The sequence below is a fragment of the Pollicipes pollicipes genome, unplaced genomic scaffold (assembly GCF_011947565.3).
Source record: "Pollicipes pollicipes isolate AB1234 unplaced genomic scaffold, Ppol_2.1 Scaffold_7261;HRSCAF=8764_pilon_pilon_pilon, whole genome shotgun sequence".
Classification (NCBI taxonomy): Eukaryota; Metazoa; Arthropoda; class Thecostraca; order Pollicipedomorpha; family Pollicipedidae; genus Pollicipes; species Pollicipes pollicipes.
Window position 1 is genome coordinate 20,542,408 of NW_023597054.1, and position 12,816 is coordinate 20,555,223.

General features: G+C 47.1%; 1 protein-coding gene across 1 annotated transcript in view; it reads left to right on the forward strand.

Moving 5' to 3' along the window:
* Positions 1 to 12,816, forward strand: part of LOC119113226 (uncharacterized) — a 72,123-nt gene that overhangs the window by 27,225 nt on the left and 32,082 nt on the right. Inside the window, exon 3 of the mRNA XM_037237577.1 lies at positions 5,511 to 5,658. Coding sequence (XP_037093472.1) covers positions 5,511 to 5,658 — 148 coding nt within the window. The remainder of the gene's footprint in view (positions 1 to 5,510; positions 5,659 to 12,816) is intronic.

Sequence of the window (12,816 nt, forward strand, 5' to 3'; positions counted from 1 at the left end):
GACGTAGTCTTTGTTTCTCTTTAAGGCTGACGAAAACTGGAGGATATTTATCGTGGGTGGTTTGAGTGCAGGTAACGATTTCTAGCGTCATGGGGCGAATTGTTTGTCCATGGCTGTCGATTATCCACACGCTTGCGAGGAACCTGTATATATATATATATATATATATATTGATAGATAGATAGAGATAGATAGATAGATGGATAGATGGATAGATAGATAGACAGATAGAAAGATAGAAAATTTCATCATTATTTATCAGTTTGGTTTGACGACGCAACCCGCAAATGAGGTTATATGTCGTAGCTTGCCTTTCATCCTGGCAGCGTGTGCATCGCGTGGAATCGGACACCGTGCTTCTGGTTTCCGAGACGCCCAGTGAAACCATTAAGCTAATGACATCCCAATATGTGTGTCTGACATGCAGGTGGAGAGTCGTGACATTGGTCACGATGCCTCAATGCCTCAATGTTCTAACACATCCGCACGAAACATACGAAACACCAGCTTACACGGCCAAATGGGTCAAAAGAAGAGTCACATAGTTTCGCAAAGTTACGCTGGTCTCGTTTTAATGTCAGTGGTCTTTACAGTTTCTTACTCAAGTCCAGCGAATTCCGTTTGTAAAAAGAAATAAATCAAGTGCGACTTCTGAATGCCTAACACAACGGTGACATCTGTGCTTGGAGTAAAGATTATCAGAAAAGATGACAGTAAACATGACCATGGCATTCAAAACAATGAAACAGGACACCTTTGGACACTTAATTTACTGTGTTCCCACCTTCAGGGAGTGCACTTCTGAGTTGTTCAAACTGATTGCACCTCTCATTGTCTTCCGCTTCAATTCAACTCGTCCAAGCGCACAAGCGCCCTGCCCTTCACTCACACCTGAAACGCGAAGCTTAGGTGTGGTCACATCAGGCCGCGATCGGTCGAAGCTTAGGTGTGGTCACATCAGGCCGTGATCGGTCGAAGCTTAAGTGTGGTCACATCAGGCCGCGATCGGTCGAAGCTTAGGTGTGGTCACATCAGGCCGCGATCGGTCGACGCTTAGGTGTGGTCACATCAGGCCGCGATCGGTCGAAGCTTAGGTGTGGTCACATCAGGCCGCGATCGATCAAAGTTAAGGTGTGGCCACATCAGACCGCGGTCGGTCGAAGCTTAGGTGTGGTCACATAAGACCGCGTTCGGTCGAAGCTTAGGTGTGGCCACATCAGACCGCGATCGATCGAAGCTTAGGTGTGGTCACATCAGACCGCGATCGGTCGAAGCTTAGGTGTGGTCACATCAGGCTGCGATCGGTCAAAGCTAAGGTGTGGTCACATCAGGCCGCGATCGGTCGAAGCTTAGGTGTGGTCACATCAGGCCGCGATCGGTCGAAGCGTCCGACGCATAGCGGCAAGCACATCAAACACGCTGCCATGGAATGTAAACATATATTTGAAGAGCAGCCCAGCCCTCATCACCCCAACGCCCCAAACCTCACCGCCTGGTCTATACGCGTCTGCTTGCCATTCGTCGACGGCAAAATAGTTGGAAGAGTAAGTGGGGTAATCCGGGGATCTCAGTGGGGTAATTCGGGGAGCTCAGGTATCTGTTAGGGTGGCTTAGTTCATTTCAGCGCCTCGCAGTGAAACAAAACCCTGTGCCACCCTACTCATCAAGCCTACAACGATTCCAGAGCTGTACCTATGGCGTATCAGGTAAATGCGAAATGAAACATGTGGCATGCAAAAACGCAGGCAGGCTTTGCGAAATGGAAGGGCGTGGCAGGTTTTGCGTGGGCGACAACGATACTGTCGGGTATTGTTCCAGCGAATCGATCTAGAGTACACCGCCGACGCAGTCTTGGCACGCCGAGGGGGGGGGGGGGGGGGGGGGGAGGGGAGTATCGCATCGATACAGCGATGCCGAGAGCGTCCTCATCTTGTCATGCGGTTAGTGGAAGTACGTTGACCCCAGATATTAGAAACATTATTTAGTTGCAAAACATTTTGAAGCTAGTCATGGGGTCGCAAATCCCACTTTATTGGACATTGTAAGCAGTGGCGGTCATCTTTTACGCCAACGCAGCTCATCATTTATCGTTATCATTTTAATTTAAGTCATTTGCCGTTTCTGGTCTGTTTTTGTCATGTCACTCGTTTTTTCCAGGACGTTTCCGCTGCCCTGGGGGTGTCAAACCTGGACATGACTGCGTCAAAGCTATCTAATGGAACCGGACTTGGTGCTAGGCAGCAACACCAAATTTTCACGTTCGGTCTCCGCGTCCAGTTTGATAATGGCCGAGGTCATGTACTTTAAAACTCAGGCTGTGCTAGTCATACTTGAGTGGGGAGCATGCTAATGTAGTGCAGTAGACTTGCCCAAGATTTCTGAGCCTCGGAAAAAAACAAAAAATAAAGACATATTTCCTTGCAAACAATGCTTGCAAGTTTGCAAGTTTGTAAATAAAGTTTTACGTCGAAAATAAAACCACCAATAAAAAGTTGAATACTTTATACAGAACAAAAGTTGCATGCCCTGCAAAAGCTTGTGTCGGGTATCAAAAAGCTCTTAGTTTGACCCAGCCTGCGTTTGGATGACCTGATCCTCTAAAAGTAATCAGAGCGATAATGATGTACTTCAGAGTGATACAGATAAAAAAGCAGCTCAGATAACCTATTTCGAGTGATTTTCCTGCAAGAAATAGACGCTGAAATGTCACCGACATTAACTCGAGAAAGAGATTATGATCACGAGCCGTCAAAGTTAAAATCTACACATGTTCGAATGCAAACAACAAAGTTAGCTCAAGTATCCAGAGCTTAAGCGTCGTGCTCAAAACTATTAATGATTTGTGCTAGAAAAAGCGGACGGGAGGCCTCTGGGGTGCCTTTCGTGGGGCGAGTGTTAATCACACGAAATGCACTAAAAAAATGAGATCGGGAGCCGGTACAATTAGTCATAGACAAATAATATGTATTGAATGCGATCGCACAATCTTGTACACGATCACGGGATATTTGTTTGGCTCCACCCCTGTCAATAGTCTGCCGAATGGCCATGCCTGGCTTTAAACGAATGCGGCAGCATGCACATCTCTTAGGACCTGACTAGACTTCGCTGTCGTATGGTAAGACAGCATACACAATTTTTAAAGGTTGGCTCCCGGCCCAAAATGCCTGTCAGCAGATTCCCCGTGTTTTGTGCCGGCGATATGGGACATTTTCCCCACATCTGTTGGCTGAGCCGGCGCGATGTCCGGATATTGCCAGTTGATTGGGTTACGCTGGGAGCGCCCAGTGTCATTCAGCGTCACCGAAGGCAGGGGGCGGGAGCGGAGACGGGCGGTCGGCTGACGCGAGCTGGCGTATATTCATGAGCGACGCGCGGCGGCAGGCAGCGCCACATGTCGCTTCCGTGCCCAATTACCGCGCAACTTGTCTGTGTTGCATTTGAATGAGACGGGAAGAAAACCTACGAGCTGTCTATAGAGGGTCTAATTTACTGGCCTGATCAGAATGTTTGCTGAGTGCGGATGCGAGGCTCCCAGGACGTGAGCGGCATGCTCCAAGACCCTGCTGTCCTTTTGCCAGCTGTTCTAAAATATTACACGTGACACTGGGTAAATGGATTACCATTCTGCGTCAGCCTTCGCGATAAAAAACATCGACTCTTCGCAATGCGTCTTGTTTATCGTTAGGCAAAGGATGGTGTATTTCTTTCGAAATCTTTCTCCTTACACGGTAGGGAACGATATAGAATGTCAACGCATCTTGTTGGACCACACAATCCATTCCAGTTGACGTATTCATGTCTAGCTGCATCGCGCATGGGACATGTAAGGATTGAAACCTCCAAATATGTTGTCTCACGCGTTTTTATTGAATTTCATGCTCAGAAGTGATTGTGTGATCGATATGTGGGTTTTCGTGCTTTATTTTGATTTAAATTGAAAATCATTGACTGGGAAGTTCTGCTAAAAAAACGGACCTTATAAGAATTATACTAGTGATATCTGAGCATAACCACTTAATTACATAATTTTGTGATACCTGACCAATTTTTTAAAACCATTCGGAACAGCCACTTTCAATCCATCGTGTGTTGCGAAGGAGTTATGCGAAATGATATCGAGTTGTGCCCTTTAAAAGACATGTATGTGTAATTACACAAATTATGATATTCAATATAATATGATATAATATGATATTTAATATAAATAAAAAATATGATATTAAATATAGTATGAATATGAATGCGTTTGTGAGTAATAATAGAAATAGAAATTTAAGATCGAAAGGTATTTCGACCACTGGTTCATCCACCTCTGGCTGCTGTCGTTCACCCGGTTAATTCCCGTGGCCAGGCGGAAATAACGGAGAGAAATTTTCTCGACACCCAGCGCCTCACAAATGGCAACAGTCGCGATACACCCGTGCACAAAATCAAAGCTCAAGATCTGAATTGTGTATGAAAGATTTTAGGCTAGCCACGCTTTATTTACGCATAAATTGTCTGTTGACTTTATGCCGGCTCATATCCAAGGGTCTCGTGAGGGCTTTTCAAAAAAGTTTATGGCGAATATCTCGCGCCCAAGCCCCTTTAAGCCAGGAGCGTGGTTTCCCAAAATAAGTTCGGGAGGTGCGTGAGCATTGAAAACTGGCGCATCCTACCCCGAAAATCCTCCCCCAAAATGGGTTTCTGCCCGGATTTGGACCGCCTTCTTCTTAAAATTGGGGAGGGGCTCGAACCCCCTTCCAACGGAACTGCAAAATGCATCCCTGCTTTAAGTTCAAAAACATTATTAGCTGACGCCGACGGGACCAACGAAAATACCACATGACATTTGGGGAATGGTTGACCTGTGTACAGGAGTTTGAACAAGGTTATTATATACTGTTACGTGAGCACGAACAACTCTGTGTAAAGCGGAAGATGTTTTACTTCCGTCGCCTACGTTTACGGACTTACGTAGTTTGGGCTCAGTTGGGGTCTGGCGTTATGCAGTTTATTGTTTTGGGTTGAAATAGTGATCGTTAAAGGTTCATGAGGACAACGCTACTTGACTTCAGGCATTATGTCGGACTGGATTTATAGAGGGCCAGTGACATTATAGGTGCTTTGTTTTATTCACTGAGTTGAATTCCAACCAATTTCATCGATACGCTCACTGATTGTCTTGGGAATGACCTCCCGACGGGACTTGAAGAACCCAGTGATGGGGAAATGCATCACTTTGTTCATCAACTTGAACTGTGGTGATTTTCATGAAAAATCCGGATGTTTTCGCGGACTTCATCATGCCTCTTTATACAAATAGACAGACGTTTATTAGAATAGACAGACACTCACTGTCCAACAACAGACATTTTACATCAAGCCTCCATTACCGCACTATATGAAGCCTCCATTACCGCACCGTGTCGTGATATTCCGCCACGAGATGGTGCGTCGCTGACGGAGCATCCGCCTCTGGCGCGATCCGTGCCGCGCCCTGACCGCGCGCCGGCCCGGTCCGGCAGCGCTCGCCGGCGGCGTCGATCGGAATGACCGGTCGCGGGACTGCGCCCTGGCGCGCGTCAAGCCCTGCGTCGACCGGCTGCTGCAGCTGGCCAACGACAACGTACTGGTGCACGCCACCAACGAGACTCTGCTGGACGACGTCTGCACGTGAGTCATGCGGCAGCCGCGCCCCTCCGACGTCTGTCCGAGCGCATTAGGAAACTGTACGTGCCGTGCCGGACCCGTGCCGCTCGCCGTTTGCTTCCGCTCCGCGTCGGGTCACGCTTCCAGTGGGGCAGCGTGGCGGGTCACGTCAGTGCGGGGTTGTATATCAGTTAACCGCCGCCGGGCGGGAGCTTTTCTCCGCCGTATCTCCGCCGCGTCGGGCCCATGGTTTGATGAGTGCACCCCTCGGTATTTTGCCACTATCTGAGTTAGAACCACAAAGCAAAGCAAACAGCAACCGGCTGACAGCCTGGTGCCTATGAAATGTGATGATGCCGGATATGACCCCTTTAAACAAATTTAGCGATGTGTACGTCGATATTAAATTATTTAGGCGTGCCGAAATGCATGACGTTTTATGTTAAGTACCAATTTTGAATTTGCTGTGGTTGTATGGAGAAAACGTTATTGCCATGTTTCATTTTGATGTACATATTTCAACATTTTAACATATTTGTTTGTGTCGTCAGCGCTCATTTACCTAGCGAAATGACTTCACGTCGGCCTCCTGAACGCAAACACGCGTATGCAAATTATGTAGGATGCCCCGTGCAGGCAGCGCCTGCTGTCTTGCAAACGGCCTATCCAGCCACAGGACGCAGAAAGGGCGGGCTTACATCTATAGCTCCCAGATCACAATGATTGCGACAACGACGGCAATCTGTGTGAATGACAACAATCCAAATGTGCGATAATTTTCGACAATTCTTTCCAGATGGCGAATGCTTGGCCTATTATTTGCGCGTCATCATGTCATGTCAAGTGTCATCTCTAGTGAAACACACCGAACAAAAGTTTATCATTCCAAATAAACAACTCCAGATCACCGGAAGTGTCACCATTCTTGTGCCTTTTTCCTCCATGATGCTTATGGATGAGAACGCTGCAGTAGGGGAAGTCCGACCGCGTGATACTTGCTTCCTATTGTGTTATTATTACGCCGAAACTTAACACGCGCCCGGGTGGCCGGTTGGATACCCTTCGCTCGGACGGGGGTCAGTTTGACCCCCTGAGATCTCGGGAATTAAGAGAGCTAAAAACACAAAATTCACAGAATGTGTTGACCTGTACGTGAATTTTCTTAGATCAAAGTTTTCATGCCCTAGGTCATGACCTTTAGGTCAGATAAGGTCAAACAAGGTCAATTTCCAGATTGGTCTCCAAAGGGCCCCTAGAACCTAGGCAACTGTTCGAAGCAAAATGTCATACGCTCAATTAAGGTTAGCGACCATGTTTGACCTTAAAAAGGTTATGATGACCAAAATGATGTAAGACTGTCTTGAGTTTTGCATTTGGATAAGCGACAAAGATAACGCTAGGCGGTATGTTCATAAAAAAACAAAAGGTTGACCTGAGTCATTTTAGGTCAGTGACGTGTTCCAGCTTTAAGAAGTCCATGCAAGGTCTGTAATGCGGTTCCTGCTATCAATGTACTGAAATGAGCTTTAGAAGCAAACCCATACAGCAAACCTGAGAGCAATAAAACAGGCTGGTCTTGACCTTGGTCTGACCTTTATGCCTGACCCTAGTTCAATGCTATTTGTTGATTCAATTGTTGTGTTACCTGAGAAAGTATCTCAGAGTTGTCTGGCTTCGTCTAACACTCCGTTTTTCTATTGGATTGAACGACTCCCTTGAACGTGCCTTCGCTGAAACCGTGGCCTGACTTTGCCCTGCCATAGCTCAGCGACCTTACAAGGTGCATCTAAATTTTTTATGCCAGACAATCTGCTATTTAATTATCTATAGCTTTGCAAAATTTGGCGTGGCTACGTTTTGCCACTCAGAAACCGTTTTGAGAAAACCCTCGGGGGGGTTTGAGAAAACCCTCGGGGGGGTTTGAGAAAACCCTCGGGGGGGGTCAATTTGACCCCCGCCCGAGTGCTTGTTAAACCGAAGCGTAAAGATAAGACTTCTGGCAAAAAAGAAACAATACGAACCATTAGAACGTTCTGCATTTTAGCATACTTAACCCTAACATGGTTTTACTTGGTCCAATCCCTAAAATGTTTAGAAACGAAAAGTATATAAGTAGCTCTTTTCGTATTATACGAATGACACCTTTGATACCATCCAGTCACATAACATTTTCAGTCAAGTGCACTGCAAAACGTGAGCGGCATTGATCTATACGCGGTTACGGCAAGGCTAATTTGTTTCATATCTCATTTTACCTTTCAGAGGTAATTGATGCATTCAGAGCTACTTATTTTTTTCTTCCCTGTGGCCGCCGTTCTATATTGATTTTGCGCGCAGTAACTATTCATGACCAATCAATATTGGCTTCGCCTGCTTTCTGAGATAAAAGCATAGCCCAGCAATCTGTCACGGCTCTAGACGTCAATTAATGCAACACTTATGCAACGTCTTTTTCTCAGATTGAGTTCGTGCCTTTAGTGAATGTTCGTCTAAGATCAGCGAATCGTAGGATCAGCGAAGCGAATCGAATCAGTCTAGGATCACGAAACAAACACTGAGCAGTGTTTGTTGCTTGACTCTCGACCCTCCCCCTCCCTCCGATCGTTCCGGGTCAACGGTAAAGCACTGCGGAGAAAGCTCAGTGTTCCGCAATGGTCTGAACGGTCAGTCCTGCTCTCTGACATCACGTGACCTTAAACGTGACCCCTGCCACCGGCCGTTGGCAATCCCAGCCCCAGGGGGCAAATAACGATTGTCTGAAGCGACTTGAACCCACGTGGCCACGGGTGAATAAATCGGAATGCATTCGCTCTAACAGCTAAACTCATCATCATGAAAGGGCATCATCATGACTGGATTGTCAAATATATCATATCATGGTGTCGTTGTTGGCCATTTATCCATGATTCAAAAAGTGCCCATTTGAAGCTGCTGATTACTAATCTGCGGTTGGTAATAGAGAATTGGTGATTGGTGAAACTCCAATCTGAAGAAGTAAAGGTAAAACTCTGTCACTGAAGCTAGTGAGGCTTGAAACTTGTAGACTGGCTCGTGAGGAGAAATACGCTATTAAACTGGCATTTGTTCGTCGTGGCAGATGCCCCAAGGACGTTTGGGCGGAAGCGATCCAGCTGTATGTAATTGGCGTGGCAAGCTTATCGTTTCGTAATCATACGTTGCTTTTGTTTTGTTTTAACATTGATCCTGGTCCAGCAGTTTGATAAAGCAAGTGTAGACAGAGCTAGCAAAGCAAAGCAAAGCAAACTTGGAAAAGCTGCAAATTAACGAATAGAATGGGGCATAACTGTTTTGAAAATAAGTTCCCTTTGCCCGACGCATGTCTTATCTTCCAAAACCCAAATGTTTCTCTTTGGTTGATCAGCAATACCAAAGACTGACGCGCGTTGGTTGATACATACATACATACATTTAGATACTTACATATAGTCACGCACACAGCCAGCTACCCACTCTCCATTCTGTGGGCGACGTCGCCTTTATCACGCCTGGCAACGTAAATTTCCCGCTCTTGCTGTCAGTTGTTCTGTCGCACATGTTAACATCGCTGCAACCAAAAAGTCTGTCATGTTTGGCTATAGTGATTTTTTGCATTGAAGATACAAGTGCACCCCGGGGCAGATCCAGGATCTGCGTCGCGGTGGAGGGGGTCGGCCGGTCCGAGAGGCGACATTTCTACCGGATTACAGCGGTGGCATAGTCCGGCATGGAAGAAGTCGCAAATTTGCCGCAACGTCAAACTGCCGGGAGGGCTGTCATGCTTTGGAGTCCTTAAGTGCCTCGTTTTCAGTTTCATGTTGTCATGATCGACGCTTAATAGGGTGCGCAAGGCGCCCTACTTACGTACCAGGCTCCTATTGGCTCCGACCTTGCATTTACCAGACATGAACAGTTGAGCGGCCCTACAGAATACGTTAGCATTATGAGACTTACGCCTGGCCTCCAATAGAGGTTCCTTGCAGGGGCGCAGGCAGGGGGGGGGGGCACAGGGGACACGTGCCGCACCTCCTCCTCTTAGGTCCCGGGGTGCCCTTTGGTCCTTTGGAGATTAAAAAAAAATGTTGAATTACGCCTCAATGATCGGTAGTGTTCCCTAATAAGTTTGCTTTAACTGGCACTCCCCTGCCTATGGTATGGCCAGGGAGACAAGGGGAGCAGTTCCACGACAAAACTTCCAACCCAGTTACCGCTAGCGACTAAACTTCTGCGACATGGTTTCTTATGGCTAAACTTCCACGACATGGATCTGACACAAATACTTCTCCGTAGCATTACTTGTACGCGGCAAAACTTCGGACGCAAAAACTTCTGTGCGACAATGCCTCTAAGGTGAGAACTTATCATGCATGAACTTGGATACGACAAAACCTCAACACAAAAACTTCTACCTGCCGTAACTTCTGCGCGACAAAGCCAAAAACGCAAAAAGCTCCACGCGACAAAACTGATAGCCCTCTTTACGCGACGTCACTTCTAACGTGAGCACTTGTGACGCATCAGCTTCTACGAAACACACTTATATTGCAAAACCTTCTCCACGTCACTTTTAATGCAAGCACTTTTAACGTATCAGCTGCTACGCGGAAATCCTTCTGACGTGAGAGATTCTAACGCAAGTATTAAATGGGCTGCCAATGGAGGTACGGGGAGTGTGTTCCAAAGTCCGAACCTTTGGCTTTCTCACTGACAGAGCGTCGTCACCACTTCTGCGAGGCTTGCGCTCTTTTTTGTACCGGAGAACGTTATCTAGCTGACATTACGGGACCTTGAATCTGTCCCTGTTCCGTAGATGGGGCCATGACCGGTAGGGGACGCCGTCTGGAGCCAGGGCCTCTGACCAGAGATCTTTCTGCATCACGGATTCTCCTAGTGATTCAAGAGGAATCACTTTGACTGAAATCCGAGGTCCATGGCTCTGTCGCTGTTCGGCTGGTGGGGTCCTGGCCGGCACGGAGCCCTGTTAAATGTCGTTGATCCCCGGTTGAGTATTGGGGATCCATGGCAGCTGAGCATGCTCCCTGTTCAGTTCCCTGCTCAGTACCGAGCTCCCTGGCCGGTAAAGGGGCCCCTTAATGAATCAGAGGCCCCTTAGTGATGCCGGAAGAGGCCTCTTTTTTACTTGGGTCCCACCACTGCTCCCGCTCGGCATATGGGCCCAGCACCGGGTCCCTGTTAGGCACCGTGGTCACTATTCAGGTTCTGGGACCCCTGGCGGTCAGACGGCCTCATAACGCATCAGAGACCCCGGTCGGCCCTCTCAGCCTTTCGGGTCAGAGGACGGACCGCGAGGCCTACGATCCGCCACAGCTATAGCCCCCAGAGCCCCCTTGTATCTTCTCCTGGCTGGGATGATGTCTCCCGACACAGCAGCTTATGTCATGCTGCCATACGCCACGCCATCTGACCGGGCTTGTGTCAACATTTTAAATCATTTGTGTTTAAACTGTGCACAGTAATTTCAGCTATGAATATTTCCAAGATTTGAAATAGCCTGCTACAGGTTTAATTGCGGGCAATGCAGTGCACAGCTGCTACACATTGGGGCATACGCAGATATGTATTATTGATAAACACGTTTATATTGCTAGGTACAGGTCAATGGTATATCTTTGTTCATAACAATATTTCCCCTCGGGATGCTGGAAGTGTGTAAAAATGTGGACTGGCATTCCATGTGACAAGCACCGTCGCGGGGAATATTCTGAGTTGGAAGTCTGCATTGTGTAAGTTTATGCGTTATAAATTATTGAATTGAAGTAGAGTCGCATGTGATTCGTGTGTCAGGTTGTGTGTGTCGCGTAGAAGCATAGGCGTAGGAGTTTTTTCAAAAAGTGGGGGGCGGACTCAGGGTTTGCCTTTACTGGGAAGCAGGCCCGATAACCGGAAAGGGGAAAGGTAAGAGACGGAGGAAATTTTCCACCATTAATTCGCAGAACACATTTTGTAAATAATTACATTTCATGGCTGTGCTATGCTAGATATCCACCTACAACTGTTTCTCACTGGTGTACAATCTTGCCTATCCAACTCATGTATGCCATTCAGCAAATAAGAATATCCAGCTTCCCAATACGCATTTTGGTTTATTTGGGAGGCATCTGCCTCCTTGGGGTAGATGCCGAAATACCAGCTGGGCACAGGCTGGTCAGAATTTTGAATGCCAATCAGTAGCCCAGAGCGCGCCAGAGATTTCTTTCGCATAAATTTCGCCGGCTGTTTTTCAAGAGATGAGATTTGTCGCAGCAATTTGGGCGGAAACAGGTTTGGAGGCTTCAGTGACTAACTGTCAAAAGCGATGTGAGGAAATCCATAAGACCGGAGCTTCTCCCGTAAAAAACAAGCCACAGAATGCAGGCCCCTCTACCAGATAGTCCTTTTCTAGGCCCTGCTCCCATCCGCCATCGGCGGCCACTGCCCTGGACCAGCTTTCCCTCGCATGACTGACCGCGAACTAATCGTATGGCTGCTTTGCTGCATGTTTGTGCATCAGCATAGCTACTTATTGGCATCAAAAGCATAGATTAGAACCTGCTGCTGTATGTATTTCCGAATTATCTTCCCTTACACCACACTAATGCAGAAAATAAGATTTCGGAAATCTGCCTGTCGTAGACATGAACTGATCTACCGGGTACCTGTTTGCTGCTAATTCAACGTAGCTGGCTTGATCTGCTCTTGTGTGTAGGCAGGGGCGTAGCCTTACCAAGGGGAGCCTTACCTTAGGGGAAGCACAGGGCTTACACAATCCCCTTTTGGTGACCTCCGAAAAACTGTCGGATATAATTCACTTGTGAACGAGTGGCACTATTCTCTGTTTAACTGTTATTTTTATCTTGCAACCAGGACAGAAACCAGAAGCCCCAGCGTCAATTATGTTTGTATTTTGAAGAAAACAAGCTGCAGAAGTCAGGCGTTGGACGACCGCATCGAATAAATCACTGCCACTCTTCATTTTAACGGTCCTGTGCGCTTTGTTTAAGCTGTTACAGCTCAGAAACATTGCCAGATTTTTGCGTTCTTCAGATATATTGAAAACGCTCTGAACGTAGACTGTGGATCGAAATGGGGTCCAAATTATATATTGATATGGCTAGACCAGGTTTGCTTTGAAATGTTCAACATTCTGTCAAAATGAATTTCGGAGAAAAGTTATGTAGCATGGTG